Source organism: Hippocampus guttulatus, chromosome 14, assembly GCF_054856545.1.
Source record: "Hippocampus guttulatus isolate MCC_2025c chromosome 14, RoL_Hgut_1.0, whole genome shotgun sequence".
Classification (NCBI taxonomy): domain Eukaryota; kingdom Metazoa; phylum Chordata; class Actinopteri; order Syngnathiformes; family Syngnathidae; genus Hippocampus; species Hippocampus guttulatus.
In genome coordinates this window covers 3,410,283-3,432,726 of record NC_141274.1, presented here as the reverse complement: position 1 = coordinate 3,432,726, position 22,444 = coordinate 3,410,283, and the positions used below count along the sequence as shown (strand labels likewise).

Here is a 22,444-nt window from a genome sequence, read left to right as displayed (position 1 = left end):
GCATTTACAGTGCAACGCAACTAGGTGTGTTTATGCACGCCAGCTTGAAGGTAGGTGAAAAACAGGCCGATAACGTGAATCCTGGAAGAATAAGCGATCTCTTTGTCACACCTGTTGACAATGGGCGTTGTCCAATAGACATGGTCAATGGACAATTGACAAACACGCTTCTCCTGTCTAGAAGCACATGGATAGATAAACAAAGAAAGAGCAGTTGTGCTTTTATTGTCTTTCCAGCCCTGACATTCTCTAGGCTGTAGGACGAATGCTCAGCCTCACCGGTGGGGTTGTTTATACTTTCACATTTTTCTTGAAACACTGGCTGGCTGTCTGACCGATAACTGGCTGGTATGTGTTTGGCTAGCGAACAGTTCGGAGGTGAGTCTGTTTGGGTAGAACTTGACTTTCCTTTTGTGTGCTTGCAAACATCCACAAAAGCAATCAAATGGATTATCGAAGGAGGGGAGCAGAGGTTATTCGACGGTCAGGATCAGTCTGAATACACGTCTACCTCCCGTTTATTTTACATACTTGGAATTACACTGGAGCATGCCTTGGGAACTTCAACTTGACCCCAATTGACTGTCAGGAGCCAAGCAAAAAGGAAGTAGACCAAAGTGAGTGGCAAAAAGCAAAGAAAGGAGCTGATAATACTGAAAATGGTTTCATTATTCTAATAACAATAATTAAAGGATTTAAAAGAACTCTTAAGTAAATTCAATTCCTGATTTAAAAAAAAAAGAAGGTGGCCCAGTGTTCGATTGGTGAGCACCTCTGCCTCACAGTGCAGAAGTGCAGGTTTCAATTCCAGCTCCGGCCTTCCTGTGTGGAATTTGCATGTTCTCCCCGTGCCTGTGTGGGGTTTTTCCAGGTCCTGCAGTTTCCTCCCACATTCCCAAAACGTGCATGGCAGGCTGATTGAACACTCTAAATTGTCCTTCGGGTGTGAGTGTGAGCGCGGATGGTGGTTTGTCTCTCTGTGCCCTGCGATTGGCTGGCAACCGGTTCAGGGTTTCCCCCGCCTACTGCCTGATTTTTTTTTTTTTTTGCCCTGTTTCCAAATCTGCCCTCACTATTACTCTTGCGGATCAGGTTTTCATGACAACAACAATAATAAGTAGAATAACAATAATATATCATGAAATAAAGTAATCTATTTATGAATGAATGGTGAGGGTTAGGGTTATTCTCAGAAACATAGTTGTAAACCCATGATAAAGCCATCTCTGAGTAAAGTTTGTTGTTGACCAGTCTAATCAACAAGACATTTTGAACATTTTTTTTTTCATCAGACTTTATGGGAAGTGCATTCAGAATGCTTCTCGTGAAAAAGAAAGGCCCTACAAAGGCATGCTTGGATAAATCCGGTATGGAAGAATCCTATCAACCCATCAGGGTGTGTGTCTCTTGCACCGCTGACGTCTGTCATTGACAACTGCCAAGGTGTGTCCAACAATATTTCCGAAAAAATTCATTGCACTGAAAATATTTATTGCCGAATTCAGTCGAGCTTGTAAAGTGCTTGGCTGCCATTATCCATTTACTCATTATGCAAGTAGTTTTCAGCACAGAAAAATCCACCTTTTGACATAATGGCGCCTCTGAATGTGTCTCTTTGACAGTAAATCCGGACGCAGGCCTGTTGAACAGATGAAAGGAGAAGGAATGAAGCCAACGTCTGAAAGCCAATTTTGTGCAAAAAAAGAACTCTTTAATGTTGAAAGAGCAATAGAATCCATAAAATGGGACAAAGTAAATTATTTCCTGGCTCGAAATTGAATGACTCGAGACGGTTAACCACTGTCAAGATTCCAACTTTATTACAGGCGTGCTCTCCTTTTTCCTTCCTTTCAGTGTCACTGTGACTCCTCAAAGTGTTCAAACAAAAGTTGCGTGCCAACTTGGAAGGTTGACTTTTATCCGTTACTGTTCAAACACAAGTTGTGTGCCCAGCGCGTCATTGCTGGCTTGACGTCATTCAAACTTCACTTTGCAGAAGGGCGTCTGACTCATGTTCCAAGGGTGGTTCCGGAGATGCTGTGTCATCTTGTGGGTGTCCAACAAGGATCGGGTACGCTCATGCGCGCAAATACGTGTGTGTGTGTGTGTGTGTGTGTGTGTGTGTGTGTATATATATATATATATATATATATATATATATATATATATGTATATGTATATGTATATGTATATGTATATATATATATATATATGTGTGTGTGTGTGTGTGTGTGCAAGCATGTGCTCTCTTCTAATCACATGGACCAAGGGTGGACATCACAGCATATGTCACAGGACAAAGTTTACTCGGACTAGTGTGTGACAGTGAGGCTCCTTTGCTGTTTGGAGAAATCAGCTAAAGGCTGGGGAGTTTGGCGTGGGGGTCGCTGCCTGCTTGAGATACAGCATCTGTCCTTTGACCCCCCCCCCCCCCCCCCCCCCCACAGCTATTTTCAAGTCAAATGTGAAGTTGAACCCGAGCCCTTGTGACCTGGGCAGTTTGTTTGAACATGTAAGAAATAACCACACTAATGGTTCCTCCCCCCACTTCCCACAAAGAACCCATAACATAACGCAAAACACAATGTCAGATCAATTTAGCAGAATAAACTGGTTGCGTGTGATGGTGAAGAATCGAAGGAGACATGATACGGGGGGGGTTTTTTTTTCAGTTCAAAGGTGTCCCGTCTGTGACAGAACATTTGTCACAATACACGAAGGAAAAAGAACCACAACCCACTTAGAGTCCACTTTACAGCATTGGAATCACTTCGATTTGGAAAAGGGAAATTCTGCGTCATGGAAATGAATAGTGCGGCTTTTGGCACCATGACGACCAGGGCGAAGCAAGTAAGAAAGTAAGCGCCTTCTCACTGTTGCCATTTTAGTTGCTATATTTAGCGACGTTTCTCACCCTTGCAGCAGCTTTTTTTTTTTAAATGATAAGCAATAAATCTAGCTATATTTTTTTATGCAGCTGGTCACCCCTCAGTCTCAAAATATAAACAAATAGCACACTACTGGCTAATCTAACTGTTACACAAGAGTGGACAGGCTTGCTCACAGGAAACATTTTCATATACAAGTACAAGCACACGATGAAAGTTGGAGTTGGTTATTTACTTTCACTCCACAACCGCAGCCGTATACTTTAAGCAAAGAAAAAGTCAACTTTCATATTATCTCCTCTTTTAAACAGGCATGACCACCTTGTACTGACACCAGAACAAACCTGTTCGCAATTTTCTAACAGGTAATAACATCAACCCAAACTGGAATTTTTCTACCAGCCAATCGGTGAACAATAATTTTAACCATAGTATAATAATATAATCACTTCCTACTTATCATTAACATATACAAGAAAAAAAGCCCACCTAACATACTCCAATCATTTTCCAGAACTAAAATACTGTAGTTGCGCAAATTTCATTGAGTTCAAAAGAAAGTAAAAAAAAAAAAATGTTTGCCTCATTTGTGCTTTTACTAAAGCTCAACCGCGAGAAGCAAATAAAACTAACATGAGATAAAAAACATAACATATTCTTGTTCTTCATCATTTTCTTTTTAGGCAACATTTTACAGCATAATGTATGTTATGAATAGTCTCATTGACTAGCCTGCAAACCCAATTCCGCTGACTCGCTTCCTCGTAAATTTGAGCCTCAGCAAACGTGTGCTGACTCTCAGCCGAAAAGCAGGAAACCAACAAAGCTATTACTGTGTGCGCATGCGGGCATACGGGCGCCTGCTTCAGCTCAACACTGGAAAAGTGTGTCACTGTGTCATATGTGAAGCCGTAACCAATGGTGGCGCAGGTACGCGCGGGATGCCGCATGAGGCCAATCACACCAGAGTGCCCAGCCAATGGCGATGCTTCTTTGTCAGTAAACAGCTGCTTGTGTCAAGCATGAAGCCGACTGTCATTATACTCGGCGGTCATGTTACCGTGTGTCAGCACGTATGGGTGCATGTAACAATTAATATGATCCTGTGTGTTTATTGCCCCGCGAATGTATGCCTGTGTGAGCAGGAGCTGGAAGACAGACTAAAACAGTTTCACCACAGTTTGCAGCAAAAGTATTTAGACACTGTTAGTTTGTTGATTCCGTGATGCTATAATGAACCCGTATGACAATTTTTCTGTCTTTGTGACACTGTGCAGCACATTTCGTTCCAGTTAGTGCATTGATAGTCTTGAGTTCATTGTACCCTGTACAAATTCATGACACCGTATGCCGGATGTAGCAAAGCAACCCCAAAACATAATAGAAGCCAAGCTTTCTGACACAAGACAACACGTTTTGCTCCGGAAAGCCCTGATAGTCTTGATAACTACGCTGTACAGATTCAAGACACAGCATGCTGGATGTAGCAAAGCAACCCCAAAACATAATAGAAGCCAAGCTTTCTGACACTAGACAACACGTTTTGCTCCGGAAAGCCTTGATAGTCTTGCTTTGTGACTCTACGCTGTACAGATTCAAGACACAGCATGCTGGATGTAGCAAAGCAGCCCCAGAACATACGGGGACCAAGACCAAGCTGTCTGCCACCAAACAGAACATTTTTCTCCAAAGTGCCTTGATAGTCGTGAGATTCGATTCATTCACGCTGTACCGATTCAAGCCCATATATGCCGGATATAGCAAAGCAGCCCCATAACATAAGCAAGCCACCTCCAATTTTCACAGGAGACAGTGTCGGAAATCATGTCAAAGCCAAAAGACAAGCAAAACTGTAGTGTAAGCACAGATTAACATATGCGGACAGTGCTATCAGCATTACAGACTCAAATCTTCAATGTTTTTGATGGTAAGGTTAGTTGCGTTTGATGATGTGACTCTTGCAAATGATTCATCCACAGATCTTCAACCCAAAAGCGTCATATCTTGGCCTGTTGATGAAGTGCTGCCTCCACAAGGGAAAATACAGCTGAGTCTTTATTGGCGCTCACTTCAAATCACCCTGTGGTGGCTTTGTGGCAGCACCATTGATTTCCAATGTGAACGCAGAGGGAGCGTCAAGAGTTTCCAAAAATCTCCCAAAACACCATGAAAAGTTGCCAGATTTGTTGTTAGTCACTTTATAAAAAGTAGTGTTTTGAAACACCCTGCGATGAGTGGATGTTGAGTGTACTAAAGAATGTCAGAGAGCTTATATTAACTCTTTCAGGGACAGCGGTCACTACAGTGGGCAGCTTATCATGTAATCAGGTTACAGGGTGCATGAAAGGGTGAAAGTACTACCCGGGAACTCTTTTGAATATGAACGCATTGTATATCGCTCAGTATGTTAAGTGCAGTTGCACCCCACTCCAAACTACAACTGCAGTAGTAAACGTTCTGCGAAATGAATGCTTTGTCCTTGCAAAGGCTCAATACTGTTCTGTATTATTAGATCATGCAGACAAGTGTAATATTTTGTCAGACGAGGGTCTGCCACAAACATTTCCTTCCATCCCTGGCTTCAAAGCGTGCTTCTCTTGTCACGCTGGATAAAAAAAATATCCTCTTCACGCCTTTAAGGCCAAGAGTTCTGGTTGCCCATCATTACATAGAGAGCAAGACTGGTTGGAACTAGTCAGATGGGTTACACAACAACACGTTCAAATGTGGGCAGTCACACAATTTGTATGCTGCAAAGCTTTAAACTCATCGTTCCACGTCTTCCCTACATGTGAAATGCGGAATAAGTTGATAGAGCATTTAATGAAATGCACACACGTGACCAGAGCTGCATCGTGTGTGCTCATGCTGGCTGACGAGCATCTTAAAGCCACGTTTGACTTGGGGGAGCCTGTTATGCACTCCAATTTGTGAGACCCCAATTCATTTTTTTTCTTCCCCTCTCTCTGTCACTCTCTCTCTCCTTACATAACATGGCCGCACCCCCCTCCCCTCCATCCTGTCCTCCCTCGCACCACCAGGATCGAGCCTGTACATTCCGGTGGTTGTCATAGCAACAGAGCAGCATCCCTCTCCATCCTTTTGTGCAGCGTCTCCCCGTCGCTTCCAGCTTTCCCAGGCTGACCGTGGCGTCTATTCCGCATACAAATAGAAGGTCTTAATTGAGCTGGGAAGTGAAAGGGGGAAGACGACGAGTGAGATTGAGCAGCGAGGTTGGCACAGAGGCGCTCAAGTAGCACTTGTGACCCTCAGATGTCCAACCGATGCAGTTGCAAGGAGTGTGTCAAAATGAATTTATCTTGCTCTATACCACAGGTTTCTAAGTCAAGGCCCTGGGGCCAAATCTGGCCCGCCACATTATTTTATGTGGCCCGCGAAAGCATGTGAAGTTCCATAATGCTTTCTAAAGTCTGAACCAAAATTTCAAATTGTCATATGTAATCCACATTAACAGTCATTATTCTTGACTTCTGTTTTTAAAACTAGTTATTCATTAATTTGTTGTGCGTTCTGTATGTAATATGTGGAGGGGATTAAACATTTATATGGTTTCCCAAAATTCATAACGGCCCTCCGAGGGAAACCGTAACTACAATGTGGCCCGCGACAAAAATGAGTTTGCCACCCCTGCTCTATACTATCAGTAATATTTCAATTCATATTGTTCATCAATAAAAAAAATTCCTAGGAAATCCTGAAAACAATCTTGTCTGTTATTAAATCATGGAATGTTTTACAGTCTGATATAGCACAAGAAAGTTTTTATATAAACATTATTTACTCTTACCCCCTGTATAAGAGTTAAACATTTGCGCGTCGACTTCACAGTGCAGGGGTACCGAGTTCGATTCCAGCTCTGGCCTCCCTGTGCCTGCGTGGGTTTTCTCCGTGTACTTCGGTTTCCTCCCACTTTCCAAAAACATGCACGGCAGGCTGATTGGACACTCAAAATTGTCCTGAGGTGTGAGTGTGAGCGCGGAGGGTTGTTCGTCTATGTGTGCCCTGCGATTGGCAATGCTGGAGGGGGGCCACAATTTTTCATCAGTGCTACTAGGGGGGCAATTTTACCCACAGCAAAACAGAAGAGTCATCATAATAAGGCCAGGATGTGCTGCCAAATATGGGGCATTGGTATTTTCAGTTTTCAAGAGAATCACAGCATGTCTAAAAGAAGTGTAAAATGTAATTACTGGCACAGAAGCACTGCCAAGTGTTGTTTTCCCGTAAGTCCAATGAATTTCAACTATGACTCATGTGAACGAACCAACAGCACAACTTGCCTGCTTTCCTGACCTTAAATTTTATGCTGGTGACTTTTAAGGGAGGCGAGGCTTTTAAAATATGCCTGCACAAATATCAGATATGACATACCATCTATACTGTGAGCCCACGTGCACCATCACATTTCGGTTCCCGTGCAGCTAAATGCAGCCAGATACTGCCGTGTGCTGTGACTTTGATCCCTCGGGGTCCTTGGGTTTACGTTCAGATGATATTTGCGGATGTCCCAGTTTCCCTTCTACTCAGAAGTGATTTCATGTGCAGGCAGGAAGGCGAACTTTACAGTGTCTCTCGTGCGACCTCTCAACTGTACAGAGCAAAACGAAGCCATTTGAGCAGTAAACAATTTTATGGGCCATCCGCTAGTCTGGATTGCATGTGCATTTTGCTGTGTAGGGAGGGGAAAAAATTTGGGGGTTTCAACATGTCTTGCAATACGTCAGTTCAAGTCTCAGTCACTTTTATATGCTCTATATATAAGGCACTTTACACATTAGGCAGGTCAAGAAATGCAATCCTCAGACATTAAATGCCGGGCCATGAAAAAGTATTTGCCTGGTGCTCACATTTTTATGACAGAGCTGCGGAGGAACCCAGAACCATCCTTCCACAGATGTCGTGGCAAAACAGGCTGTGAAAATGCTTGGGATTACTTTGGAAGTGGAAAACTTTAGTTTATAGTTGGGATTTGAAATATCGCGTTTGTGACAGCGGCACTGGATTGTATTTATTTATTTTTAAACAACTCATCACCCAATTTCCTATGGGGGAAAAGTGTTAAGACTTAAAACAGTGATGTTGTTTTGAGCAATCACAAGACTCCTTTTCTGATTTGTGAAACTGTGGATGGATTGTTGAAAATATTGATGTTGTCTAAATGAACTGTTTTATGTTCTGTTCAAAATTTTCCTTGAACAGCTCCTCCCAGAATTCCGCTTTAGTGTGGGGGGGAAAAAAAACAAACGCCCAACCAGTGCCAATGACGGAAAATGTTCAGAACAAAAACAAAGTGAGGCACATGTCAGCTCCTGGCCAGGCGACGTCCTCTGAAAGAACACTAAAGTAGCCCGCCCATAGATTATTGTCTGACTTGCTTCTGGCAGACCAATGAGCGAGCTGCTAGCTGGCCAGTTGGGATGTAGGGGAAAGGTCTCAAAAGGCAAACTTTGCATTCCCTCCCCCAACTCAGAGGAGAGAATATTCTATAGAAAGGAAAGTTTTGGACCCAAGAAGTGTTGTTTTTCCTTTGTGTTGTTGAGATGACTTCTCATCATCTCATGGCAAAAAAAAAAAGAAAAAAAAGTTGAAACGTGTGTCCTCTGTTCTTATCTATGAAGAGCAAAACTGCTGAGCTGTCACAAAGGTTGACTGAATATAGAGATGCTGACCCGTGTTTACGTTTTAGACTATGGCGGCCGCAAAATACGAGACTTGGCTGTGTTGAAATTAGTCTCGTTTGATACGAACGAGGATAGAACACGGGGAAGAGCAGCAGTACATGTGAATCACTGCAACATCTTACTGTAGATAGGGAGAATCCTCCCAGACCTGATACGCAATTAGGCCACAAGATTAGGTACACCCGCGCAATCTCTAATGTACAAAAAAAAAATGTCATTGTCTACGGTCACAATCAGATCATTTGTCAAAATGTTTTTAGAATGTATAATGTACATTTTTAAAATATATTTATACTTTTATATATACTGTAGTATGTGTTTCAATTTAGCATTTTGTATTTTTAGTGACAGACTATAAATACGTTGATTATTTAAACAATAATTTATATTCTGGTTGGCTTTTTCAGATACACTATTTTTAAAAAAAATTAAAACGACAACATGCGAGGGAAAATTCTTAATTTAAAAGAAAAAGACGACTTTTTTTCCCCTTTTATTCATTTTTACAAACTGCTGCAGACAGTGTCAATCAAAACTGACCAATACGCTTTCTGCAAAGGCATAGTACTTTGTTCTGGTTGACTTGTTGTAGTGGCGAGCCCATGCATGAGTGATAAAAACTGCTGCGTAGTACGAAGTAGAAATGTCTAAAATACCGAAACTGGAGGAATCATTTCAACCCCTTGTTCAACAGCTGCAGTTTTAACAGCACGTACCCAACTACACACTAGTCGTCTATTTATTGTCTTAACACTCCTACGACAACCAACAACAGTGTTTGCATTCGGCTTATCCCGTGTCACGTGTTTAACAGGCAGCACGCTGATCTTATGCTGATCTTTGAGTCAGCGGTCTCACATGAATGTGTGACGCAAAAGTGAGCCCACGTACGCACAAATACATGCCTGGTAAATGCTGTCAGGCGGCCAGTCTAGACACTTGAGCTCACACAAAAATCTCCGTTCATGTTAAGGTCAGCGAACGAAGTATTAATCAATTTGTTCTCGTTTTCTAACAAATGAAAATTCCAATGTTTAATTAAAATGTTAAATGGAGTGCACGCTATGGCGCTTTATCTGAATCCGATGTTTAGAAAGCTATATTCACATATATTATTCCAGTGTATCAGGGTTTAGTTTACAGTGGTGCATTGACGAAGCGAATCAATGGAAATGTTTTCCTTTATAGTTTAAAATAACTTACTTTCCTATCCAGGATCCCATGCTGGTCTGGTCAACTGCAGAACTCGGGCCATTTTTTTCCGTCTTTGGTCCAATTTCACATCCGTCCCCTCGGTGTTGTACGAGCCTCATCCCTAGCTAGCGCTAAATAATTCATCTCTCCGGTTCGATTTGCAAACTTCCTTTCATTTGTTGCTAGGAAGGTGTGAGAGACCAACAGCAACACATTGATACAATGCCTAGCTGGGCTTTATTACTGAGCCCGTCAAATATTCCCATCCACACAACAAACAAGCCAAGACAGCAAGGTTGTGATAAAAAATAAGTTTTAAATGTACCAAGAGAAAAATAACCCGGGTTCAGTAAACTTGACAAATTTACCAAATCGGGTGCATTAACAAAAGGATAAAACTCCTTGAGGAAAATCTACAAATGGCAGTATGGACAGATCACCACATTTGAACGTCATACACCATCTCGGCACAAACATCTACAAAGCGTACCAACACGGGTGACCCAGTGTGTCAGAAATCTGAAGACAAACGTTGCCATTTAAAAATACACTTTATCATAAAAATCAAAGAGTTAGTACGGTGGGAAGTTGGAAAAGGAAGGTCAGCAACAAAGTAAATTAGCAGGACATGAACTAAAGATTTATTACGCCGTACATGCTGTCCGGCCTTAGCAGCTCTACGCTTCAGTGTCCATGTGCTTTAGTTCATTTAGCGGAACGGGAGACGGGAATGGCACAGACATGGCTAGAAAAACTGTTACAAAAGCCAATCCCTTCTCACGGTGAAGGGAAGGTACCCTGCCATGACCAGAGTGGGGGACTACCAAAGTTATGAATTAACCGTTTGAAGTTGACCAGTCAACTTGAAGCCTTTTAAATGCAGGTTAAACCATCTCAATGGGAGGGGTGGGGAAAGAAAATAGTAAACAAGTGAAAAGAAAAGATGAATTTAAGAGGGTGGGGTGGCGGTTGGCAGTGGTCGTCAATCCACGATTCAGTAATCCGCGGGTTCGTCGCCCTCCTCGCCCAGCAAACAGGTGCGAATGAGCGCCTCGGTGACGCCGTACGGGTCGCAGTTGGCCGACGGGCGGCGGTCCTCGAAGTAACCCTTCTTCTCCTGGCCAACGTTGCGCGGGATGCGAATGCTGGCGCCGCGGTTGGCCACGCCCGCCGAGAATTCGTTGATGTTGGAGGTCTCGTGGTGGCCGGTGAGGCGGCGGGCGTTGTCCAGCCCCCCTTTGGGGTCGTAGGCACGGATGTGATAGCGGTGCCTTCTGCCCAGCTTCTCGATGGAGTCCTCAATGGCTCTGGAAGGAGACGGGACGGATCTTTGAGGTTACGAATGACATGCAATCAACTATTTCATGCAGCGGCATAATAATGCATGCTGAATTACCAGCATACTTACAGTTTTTCATGTGATTTTTTTTATGGGCCAGAAGTGGGGTTTTCAACATTTACTAAAGCAGTTAAGTCATAATTAAGAGTAGATTTGCAATATTCCATGCGCATGCTGGTTTTTTTTTGTTGTTGTCGCTAACATGCAAACAAGGCAAATGCAAAAATAAATCTGCATTTAAACTCCCATGCAAACAAGCTTTTATTTAATATAATAATACATTTTATTTATAAGCGCCTTAATGATCCTCTATTTACAATAGAATTCTGTTCACAATGTGCCAACGGGAATCAGACTTGACGGTCCACAAGTTTTGGCATACAAGCCAAAAGCTGCAATCAGTATGTAATACTGACTTAATCAGCCTTTGCCCGAGGGCTCGTTATCTGCAGAGTGAAAGTCTGTACTCCTTTTGGCCTTGTTTCTTTCAGGTCAAGCTTATCTTCAGCTTTGTTCTCAATGACCGAATGTTAAACACAAGTCCTAGAACTGAGCCATGCGGAACACCACATTTAAGATGATACAATGGGTAAGCATTCAAAATTGAGTTATGTGATGCTAAAATGGATTTTTGCCCCCTTTCTGATTTAGTCCTGGCAGATGACGAAAAGTCATTTTGATGTAGTTAAAATTTTAGCTTTGTCCCCCCTTATCATAGAATTGAATTTTTGAAAATGTGGACAGTCTTCCTTTCATAACTTTGCTGCTGTGAATTGGGAATTTCTCCATTGCGAGACTAATAAAGGTTTTCTTTTCTCATTTCTTATCTTAGATCCTTAGTTCACCACAGTTCCATTCTAATGGAAACTAAACTCACGATATATTCATATGATCTTTGAGTAGTAGAATTTCACAGTACATTTGCTCAGTGAAAGATCAGGATTTCTCAGTTTTCTGAATCTTGATCCCAAATGAACCAGAGAACTCCAATACTCACTTCAGTCCACCGTCCTCTCTCATCTCCTTTGTGCTGAAGTTTGTGTGGCAGCCGGCGCCGTTCCAGTTGCCGGGGATTGGCTTGGGGTCAAATGAGGCGATCACCCCAAAGTCTTCACAAACGTGGTGCAGAATGAAGCGCGCCACCCACAGGTGATCACCCATGTCGATCCCTTCGCACGGGCCAACCTGGAACTCCCACTAGACACACCAATACACATGTCACCAATAAAACATGATATGCAAAATTCTTCCTCTCAACATGTTTAGCGTCATTTCAGGGTGTTCTGAATTGTTATATGGAGGTGCATTCTAATAAGCTTGAAAGTCATATAAAAGTTCAATTAAAAAAATTGAAACTTGCATGATAGAGATTCACGAAACAAATGGGGGGGGGGGGATATTTAAGAAATCAAATTCTTCCCCAATTTTTGTTAAATTATTTTAATTGTTTATAAGATGTTGAATTTAACGTTTGTTAGTTGTAAGCTTTAAATACAGGCGAAAAAAAACCCTATCATGAAATATTTCACCGCGTTTGTAATTAATCTATAATACATAACACTTTTTTGAATTGAACTACTGAAATAAATGTTTCCACAATATTCAAATTTATTTTGATGATCATTCAAATGACAATGAAAAACCGGAAAAAAAAGCTAGCTGGCAGATATTACTTTGCTTCAAACCGTGTGTTGTTGGGATAGTGGATCTTTTATACAGGACATGCAATGAGAAATGTATTATGAAAAACAAATTAAGAGCACGTATGCACAAATATTGTCCTTATTTCAATATAGCATTTGCCTCATACATCTACTTAGGAAGTACATGGTCCTCTGTGGCCCCCTTGGTAGCACTGATGAAAAATTCTGCCCCCGCCCCCTGCAGCATTGAAGTTGGCCATCTCTGGTGTACTGTATTTTTACCTGGGCAGGCATCACTTCTGCATTCGTGCCACATATTTGAACCCCGGCATAGAGACAAGCTCTATAATGGGCCTCCACTATGTCTCTTCCGTATGCTTTGTCTGCTCCCACCCCACAGTAGTATGGACCTGATAAGAAATCAGCCGTTGTATTCCGATTCAAACGCAAACAGTGACATTTTAAACGTGATGAGAAAATGAAGCTTCAAATTTGCTTCATGAACCAGTTGTTGTATTTTTGACTCCTCTAGATGGCAGTCTCTGCTAAACATTGTGTGGAAAGTACACTGACTTGCCATTTATTAAGCCCAGATATGTAAACCAACAGTTCCATTTCGAGGAGTCATGAAATACCACTGGTTCGTGAAGCAAGTTTGAAGCTTCATTCCCCAACACTATTCACAGCATTTGTGGGGGGGTTCCCTCACCTTGAGGTCCTGGGAATCCATTGGATGGCCAGCCAAAGGGGTGTCCGTCTGTGCCCAGGATAGTGTACTCTTGCTCCATGCCAAACCAGGGAACTTGATCTTCTACCATCTTCATGACCTTGTTGCACCTGACTCGCAGGTTGGTTTCTGCAGATATGAAGAAAAACCCTTTTTTATCAAGCAAGGGCTTCAAACACACCTCATGTGAGACTCATTTCAGTGAAATAGATGAATAGACACCGTGCCCTTTCTCAGCCTAAATTAGCTTCAAATGGTGTGCACTTATTGCATTTGTCCAACCATGTGCCTACTTAATGAGCGAACTCGTGCAGACAGACGTGACCATCTGTTTAGAGAGTTCACTCTCAGGTCAATCAGCTGATATGTAGATAACTAACACTATTAGCAGGGAATTGTGTTACTTTGTGAGTGGTTTCACCTGCAGGCATGCGGTTGTACTTGAACACCTCACAGAGTACCAGCTTGTTTGGGTCTTTGCGGAAGGGGTCACGGAACATGGCAGCAGGGATGAGATACATGTCGCTGTTGGAGCCTTCGGCCTGGTAAGTGCTGGACCCGTCAAAGTTCCATTCGGGAAGTTCTGAAGGGGCAGCGGCAAAAGTTCATGGAGACAATTGGGTCCAATTTTATATCGCTTCCGCTCAAAGTCGGTAAAGCGACAATAATAGGATGTCATTAAAGGGTCATTATCCGGTGGAGTAATTTTTTTTCTTTCCTAAATTTTTCAATAGTCTGGATGCCCTACAGTACATAAAAAGTTTGATTTTGCAGTGTTGTTCCAATATGCAAAGAGTGTTGGCTATCCCCTATAATGCCTTTATGGTAATGAGAAAAAGTAATATCCCAAGATGCATTGCACACATTCCGAAAAGGAAACGCATAAAAATACATAAGGAACTGAAGATCCATTCATCTCGTATACACCCAGCGATCCAATGTTACAATTTATTTATTACAGAAGGTCCACCAGCTGGCGTTGATGCAGAATATTATAATTTTGTGACAGCAATGACAATGGCACGTCCAAGTTGACTGCCAAATTGAATGACGAGTGAACTGCTGGACCATAGTCCACTGTATTAAAAAAAATACCTCTAGAGTGATTAAGGAGTAGCAAAGGAATGAAAGCTTCCCAACACAGCAGTTGTGATGCAAATCTTGAGTACATCATAGACTGTAAAAGCAGTGAGTACACACATGGCCATTGTGTCCTCGTCAGGTGTGGGGTCTATCATGTTTTAAAAATGAGTCAAGATTCGAGTTGCAAAATTCTCAGAAACTATGAACCTCTTGTTATATGTTGTCTTGTGAGGGAAGAAATTTCATCTGTGCTGTACATTTGACAAAGTTGTACTTGACGTGTCTTGAATGGGAGCGAACAGAAGCAATAGTAATAAACCCAGTAATGCACTAAATTGGAGTTTGGCCCTTAGCAGGTACTTAAATATGCTTGGGTAAATATATTTTAGCATTGTCCTGGCCCAACAATCAGATTTCAAGGACTTTTGCCATTTAATACGAATAGCTTATTGATTGGAATGGTTTACCGATGATACATAGACTTGGCTTGAGAAGCTTAAAGGGAAGAGTGTTTATTATTTGCACGTTGAATGAGACTTTTTGGGAGAAGTGGACAGTTAAAATAGTTCACTTGTTAACTTTTTAATAGGTTGGGGAAAAAGTAATACTTAACAGCCACTTTGCTATCTCCAGTTAAACAAAAAGTGACTGTTCATTATAATAATCGAACTTTTATAAAAGTACGACTTCCAAATAAATCCGTTTCAGATCATGCTTTTTAACCGTACAATTGTGTATGTGGATCTTTGTGTTCATGCGGGATACCTCCCCATTCATTCCTCCAGTTCTCTCATGGAAATTTACCAGAAACTCTACTGGGAATCTTCCACCCCTTTGAAACTGTAGTTAAGATGCTCCAGATCGGTTTGAGGTCACAAGGCCAATCGAAAAAAGCGTCTTACCTTCAACACTTTTGGGCTCAAAATCCAAAGTCCTAGTTTTACACCGCAGCCCCTCTCCGGTCCCGTCGACCCAGATGTACATGGCCTGGACTTTATCCCCCTGAGACAGCTCCATGTATTGCTGCTTGATGACTTTGCTCAAACTGGCGCTGGACGACGTGGCCATCTTTTTTTTCTTTTTTAATTTCCTACTATAACACACCTGGTTCCGAGACAACAGGACGAGGTTGAAAGAAAGGGAGAGAAACGGTGCAGGTATGAGCTGTGTGCCCAAGTGACGCTAGGGGGCCCAAAAACAACCCGAAAGGGCCACCATTGTTCACTTTTCCAGAAAAACGAGACATCAGCAGCTTAAAACTACTAAATCGTGAAAACTCGTCACGTTTGTGTTCATTCTTGGCACTTAATCGGCGAGATACGACGAGAAATCCAGTCATCTAGGGGAAAATATCATCTGCATGATCGTCATTTGTCTTTAAATGGAGGCTGGCGTCGAAATGGTGACACGAGGAAAGCGAAGCAATACGACGAAAAAAAGTCAAGAGCAGAGCACTGAACATCCTACAGGCACGAGTACGTCGTAGCCATGGTGACACGTTGATCCAAGAAATATTGCATCATCAACGGCAAGCAGCTTCCACGGGGTGACCACATTCACACACCGAGAGATTCTCACAAACACGACAAAGACTAAATCCCGCGAATACACTTTAGTGTAGACATTGTAGATGACAAAAGCTTTGAAATACCCTCCTAAAACAAAATAATACAAGTCCGGCAGAATTAACGGGCACACATCGACCTGGTAGTTAAAAATAATTTACCTGGAGAAACGAGAAAATGTAAATAAAAACTAAAGGACTTGCAGGTCCAGTGTTTCGTCTTGCGAAGGGGGGGTTGTGTTCCGACCATTCTCCGGTACCGAAGCCCGGGTTCTGGCCATTTTTATACGGAAAAGACTGGCTTTAGAGCGTCTGATTGGTCAGAACTGTCCTTAGAACGTAGCGTCACTGTGATGCAGGGCTTCTACTGGCTGCTCATTGGTCATACGGCGAATTTATGAATACCGCCCACTTTTCCGCAGATCCTCCTCGTGTGAGCAACGTGTGTTCCGACTTCACTAGGCGAGGTCTTTTGTCACACTCTGTAAGCCTCCCACTGTGCATATCCACGGTTTTGACCCTTGGGCTGAAAGCTAGGTAAAGCTTGTTGTTTTTGTGTCCCCTTCGAAGAAATTGATTCAATTCGAACAGAGATGGAACCAGATAATCAGTTAAACTGGAAGTTAGCGTGTCCTCGACGCCACCAAGTGGTACAAATAGTTTACTGCATCACTACCGGTTTGAATGAGACACATTATGTAATTTTACCACGTGCAACCGAGTCGATGTTGCCTTAGACTGGATCTCCACGCGAGCAGAGCATATGGAAATTATATCACACGACTGCGAACCATGTGTTTCATTCGGTCACATCTTTAGTGACATGTTGCTTTAATATTTGCAAATATCAAAGTTGAGCAGAGTTGCAGGAACCCTCTTAATAGTCTCAAAGGAGTCATGCTCGTTACAGATTGAGTCAAAAATCCCATTTTTATTCCCAGATTTAAACTGCCGAAAGATGATTCAAATTAACATTACATTACAGAGGTTAAATATTAGAAGCAGCAACAAGTGTGATTATGCAAGTGTACTCATCACAAAGGCCGGTGAGAGTACGGTATACGTAATGTAAGATTAAAATATAGTCGTCATGGAGGAAATTGGAGCACCTTCCTGTGTAAGTCTCTTAGCTCAAAATGTGTTCAAGAATCCTTTGATGACATTGCGTGCATGTGCACGCTTTGGAAGACCTCAGCAGAATGTCATGTGAATTTGGAAGATGTAATTGGTCTGGTTTACTTGAGGCACACTGCACTATACGACAGTGGCATTATTTGACTCTTGAGCCAGTTAGTGTCTTTATCCTGTGTTTTGTTTTTGTTCCCACAGCAGATGTTGCCCCGGGAGGTGATCTCACTGTGTTGATCCTCCAGCTGGTGTCCTCATGAACATCTTAAAAGCTGCACCAGCTGGTTGCTGAACATCATTCACGTGGTTGCACAGGTTGGTTCAGTGTTAATGTTGATAGTCTTATCCATGAACGCCATTGTCACATTCATCCTTCATTTTTTTCCCTCCACCGCTACTTCATAATCAATCTCAGCTTTTCTGTTGTGCTGCAGAAAATGTTGTATCCTGGTGCACAACGCCTCCTCTTGGACATAATGAAAAGACGGATGCTCAGGCAAAGGTAGGACCACTAGCCACGTCGTGTCAGTCCCCCAAGTGATTGATACCGTGGCCTCGATTTTTGTGTTTGTGATTTTTTTTAAGATCGGAATGCGACACAAAAGTGGCAAAAAGACTTTGAAACTGTTGAATTGACTCAAAGTCAAATGTCCAAAATCTGAATAATAATCCTGTTTTCACAATACATTATCATGCTGTAAATTTTGGACTGATTAGAACGTTCTTGTGAGAACAGAAAAACATTAAATTAAAAATTGTGTTAGGCTGTAATGGTTTACATATGGCTCAAAACAAGGCTGAAATAAAATGTTCTTTTGGGAGCAGTGTTGATGATGAATGACTTCATTTGAGGAGCAATCAATTTTGAAGAGTGTTTTTATTTTACAGCTTAATCCCTGAAACCTGAAGCCAGGCTTTTATTAAACATTAAAAACGCGACAATATAACAAGTGAAAAATTGGTTTCCTTTCTTTATATAATCACATTTAAATTTTTTTGAAATCACTGTGTGCATCGCAGTAAACTATTATTTTCTTGACCAGAAACTTTTTCAGTCGGGCAATTTCAAACACCCACGCACTTAATTTTGGTGTTTAACATTTTGTCAATTTGAACTTCTTGCAATTAGCATATGTTCCTCGTCTTCTGTTTAATTTACATCCCATCATCCCTTTGTGAGAACACGACTTGTCAGAAGTGCTGTCATGGCGGTGTTGGTTACTTCGGAGCAGTCCCGTAACGTTATTTGGCCGCACGAGCTAGCCAGCTGAATCTCGCTGCTAGCTAGTTGGTGTGGCGTTATAGCCTAGATAGTACCCGAGCGGAAAGCATGCAGCGAGGATGGGTGGCTGTTTGCTGTTGTTGTTTTTTTTAAACAAGTATTGATTTCATTGTATTTATTTTCTGTGGCAAATCCTTGAAATGAATCCTTGAAATCATCAAACTTTGACGCCATGACCGCCTCCATTCAACAACATTTAGCTTCACCAAAAAAACAAAACTAAGGAGTTGGTTGGGGATTTCTGCAGGAAACTGTCTTCACCTGCACCGATGAACATCCAGGGTACGGACATTGAGAGGGTGACCTACAAGTACCTGGGTGTTCTTCTCAACAATAAACTAGACTGGTCTAACAACGCGGACGCTCTGCTCAGAAAGCGGAGGTCTTTTGGAGTTCAGGGGTCACTCCTGAAGACCTTCTATGACTCTATAGTGGCCTCAACCATTCATGATGGCATAGTCTGCTTGGTCAGGCAGCATCTCAGCCCGGGACAGAGAGAGACTTGAACCGACTGGTCAGGAGGGCCAGCTCTGTTCTGGGCTGCTCCCTGGACACTGTGGAGGAGGTGGGCAACAAGAGGATACTAGCTAAGCTAACAGCTATGATGGACAGACCCTCCCCACCCCACCCTGACAGCACTGGGAAACTCCTTCAGCCAGAGACCGTTAACACCCGCGCTGCAAGAAGGAGAGGTACCGCCGCTCGTTCCTTCCTGACTATTGAATAGACAGACCTGAAAACCTGGACTCACCCATTTTTAATACTGTATGCTTTATAAGATAAGAAAACATTTGTTAGTCTCACAATGGAGAAATTCCCAATGCACAGCAGCAACGTTATGAAAGGAAGAAGTAGAAGAGCAAAATATAGGGGCTGCTGTAAAGGCAGCCACTCTCGCTTATATTTATATTTCATAATGTATATTTGTTTATACCTGTATACTTTTTGTTCTTCTACTTCTCCCTTTCATAATTTTGCTTCTGTAAATTGGGAATTTCTCCATTGTGAGACAAATAAAGGTTATCTTATCACCCATCTGTCAAAGTTGACCTCACTTGAAATGGGGCTGATGCAGCAGACATCTTTTTGTTCTCAACATTGGCAAAATTAAGAATATGCTTTTATTATATTTTGGTAAATGGTGGTCCCATTTACCAAAATACAATAAAAGCTCAAGTCAATTAGAAACAGAAATGTTCCTTTTTTGGGAACCTGCCTAAAATGTCCAGTCTCACAACACGCTATGAAGTCGGTGTCATAAAGAAAAAACAATTGTCACTTTCAGTGTTGAAAGGCGTTGTTTACGTGTGTTGTAGCAAACGTCTGATGAATAAAGTTCTTTTTAAGCACACGTTTGTTGTCTGTGCATGATTCGATCTATAAAATTTTGGCAATGAAGATGGCGCTTCACTTGGCGCCACTGCCTTCGTTCCTCTATGCCAGTCCCAAGTTAGTTCTTGTATGAATCTTTCAAAATGAGCTGTGATCGTTATTTTCAAACGCCAGCTAATTTTCTGTAGCCTTGAGTTGCTCCGGCAGGCTGTTGCACAGTCACGAGCCATAAAACTGGAACGATGCATTCACAGTCACCGTGAATGTGTGTCCTGACTTTTGGAATGAGTAAAAGGTTTGGAGGGCGGAGGACCCCGAGAGCTCTTGTGGGTTCATGGGCTAAAAGCAACTCGCAAAGATAAGATGGTCAAAGGCCATTCTGAAACTAAGAAAAAGAACTTTCAAATTGATCCTCAATCAATGCAATGATTTAAAAATTGGTGTAATATGCTCTTACCTTCTGGGCGCAGTCACGACAAATCTAAAATGTTCCTTTTTTCGAAGATCAGAAAGCAGGTCATTATAATAATCAATCTGACAAGTGATGAAAGCATGCATTCGCATCTCCGTGTTTGTCCGGGAAAGAATGGGGCGTAGTCTTGCTATGTCCTTGAAGTGATCGAAAAGCCATTTGCGTCATATTTTTTAACATGCGAAATCAAAGTTAGATCAGAATCTTATCAAATATTGCCCAAGTTTTGCACCTGTGAGGAAAGATTAAAAAGGGAGGAGCTTGGAAAGTTTCTCTCTCTGTGACCTCAGGGCCGATGACTAAAATTGCAGTTTTATCGTGGTTAAGCTATTGAAAATTCTCTGGATCAAGAAGGGAATGAGCAGAGGAGGTTCAGATCCCTTCAATGCGCGCAGCACAATTTTGTTGATCTTCTCCCGGTCCTTCCTTTGCCGTTGTCTGTTCGGAACGTAGCCTTAGCGCGAAGGAACACCAAATGGATTCGGACATTTCTTGAGAAACTGAAGATGGGGATGTTTGAGTCCGTGACTGAACAAAGATCAATAAGAAAATGTCATATACTTACTTCACAGACGCAGAAGAGCTCTTTCTCCAACAGACTCGGTCTGTCTTGTGTCATGGGGCTGCTTTTGTTCTAGGGGGCACTACTGAGCTAGTTTTGTGGGGTTGTGTTTTGGACCTTTGAAATACCTCGCCGTTCAACACTATACACACACTTTTTGTGGTGAGATTTGGCCTCTCTCCCCCGCAATGTCATTTTAAAGTGGGATGAATGATAAAAGTAGAGACTCTAAAAGTAATGTTGTCATGAACATTTGTGTGCTCATTGCATTTTTCTATTCCTTTCTATTATTGTTTCTTTCATCTGTAACTGCTTCAAACAACAAAGAGGATGCAGAAAAGTGGTTAAGATCGAATGACTGTCCGTGTCTTATGTGTTGTTTTGTATTGTTGTTGTATTTGTTTTTATGTTGTTATGACTTCAAAATGGCGCCGCGTGAGTGGCTGCCTTTACAGCAGCTCCTATACTTTTTGTTCTTCTACTTTCTTCCTTTCATAATTTTGCTGATGTAAATTGGGAATGTCTCCATTGTGAGATGAATAAAGGTTTTCTTCTTCTTCTTCTTTAACTCATTCAGTACCAGCCAGTTCTGGACCAAGTCTGAATAGACGTTTAAAAACGTCTTTGGGAGTGAATGAGTTAAAGAAGGAATCTAAGTGGACCAGTCAGGATACAACACACGCACCACTTATATCAACAAATTCCTGAATGCACTGCAACTTCTGAATATTGTTTAATTCATAGAATTGAGTAATTACATGGTACTGTGTACTTAAGATTCTCAGTGCGGGCCGAACACCCATCAACCAATGATATATTTACGTTCTGTGTCCTTTTTGAGTCCCATATGGGGTATTTTCCTTCAACTACACGGAGGTTATGTCCCAGTTTGAAGATAAAATTCCAGCCGACTTGTCTTTTTTCATTGTCATGTTGGGCTGGAGGGCATGACCTGCTGTGCTTCGCCTCTCTGAATGTTCTCCCGAGTAATTGAAGACATGTGCCGCTACAGCTCACATGCAAACTGAAATCCTTGCTAGGTCAACTTGTATCAGATTGGTCAAATGGGGTTATAGTTCAGGCAGAGGATTATCTGTAAATCACAGGGTTAATGTCTTTCATTGGTTGGGAGAATCTCTCTGAATGTTCGAACCCACAACCACTGGATCACCTGAGCCATGCCGGCCAAAAGCAGACTGGTTTGTCGAGGGAACTTAGGAGAAGACCCCCCCCCCCCCCCACCCCGCCTCCAAACCATAACATAGTAATTCTTTTCAAACTCACTAATATCCTCTGACAGATGCTGGTTCACCCCAAGGACAAAATCCGTTGAAGCAACCTCAGCAATGTTGTTTTGGCAGCGTGGTGATTGTTGAGGAGTGCAATGATCTCGACGCAGGAGAGACCAAGCAGCTATTTACACAAGTATATCACTTCTTCGGGTCCAGGAGTCAAGAGGTTCTTTTTCAATTTCAAAAAGAATGGAATTTCCTTAAAGGTGAATCCTCACCCCTGTAGAGAAAATATC

General features: G+C 42.1%; 3 protein-coding genes across 4 annotated transcripts in view; 2 read left to right on the top strand and 1 right to left on the bottom strand.

The window, feature by feature from the left end:
* tmem275a (transmembrane protein 275a) overlaps positions 1–19,899 on the top strand; it is a 51,114-nt gene extending 31,215 nt beyond the window's left edge. Inside the window, exons 3-5 of the transcript XR_015102939.1 lie at positions 17,470–17,583; positions 17,703–17,770; positions 18,798–19,899. The gene's annotated coding sequence lies outside the window, so the exon portion shown is untranslated. The remainder of the gene's footprint in view (positions 1–17,469; positions 17,584–17,702; positions 17,771–18,797) is intronic.
* LOC147194475 (glutamine synthetase) lies at positions 10,081–16,469 on the bottom strand. The gene is made up of 7 exons (XM_086130125.1): positions 16,303–16,469; positions 15,479–15,680; positions 13,915–14,076; positions 13,476–13,622; positions 13,049–13,176; positions 12,121–12,320; positions 10,081–11,091 (listed from the first exon to the last, which is right to left on the bottom strand). The coding sequence occupies exons 2-7, from the start codon at positions 15,642–15,644 to the stop codon at positions 10,779–10,781; spliced, it is 1,116 nt and encodes a 371-aa protein (XP_085986251.1). The 5' UTR covers positions 15,645–15,680; positions 16,303–16,469; the 3' UTR covers positions 10,081–10,778.
* Positions 17,509–22,444, top strand: part of pbx1a (pre-B-cell leukemia homeobox 1a) — a 121,522-nt gene continuing 116,586 nt past the window's right edge. For both annotated transcript variants that reach the window (XM_086130124.1, XM_086130123.1), the window contains exons 1-2: positions 17,509–17,583; positions 17,703–17,770. The gene's annotated coding sequence lies outside the window, so the exon portion shown is untranslated. The remainder of the gene's footprint in view (positions 17,584–17,702; positions 17,771–22,444) is intronic.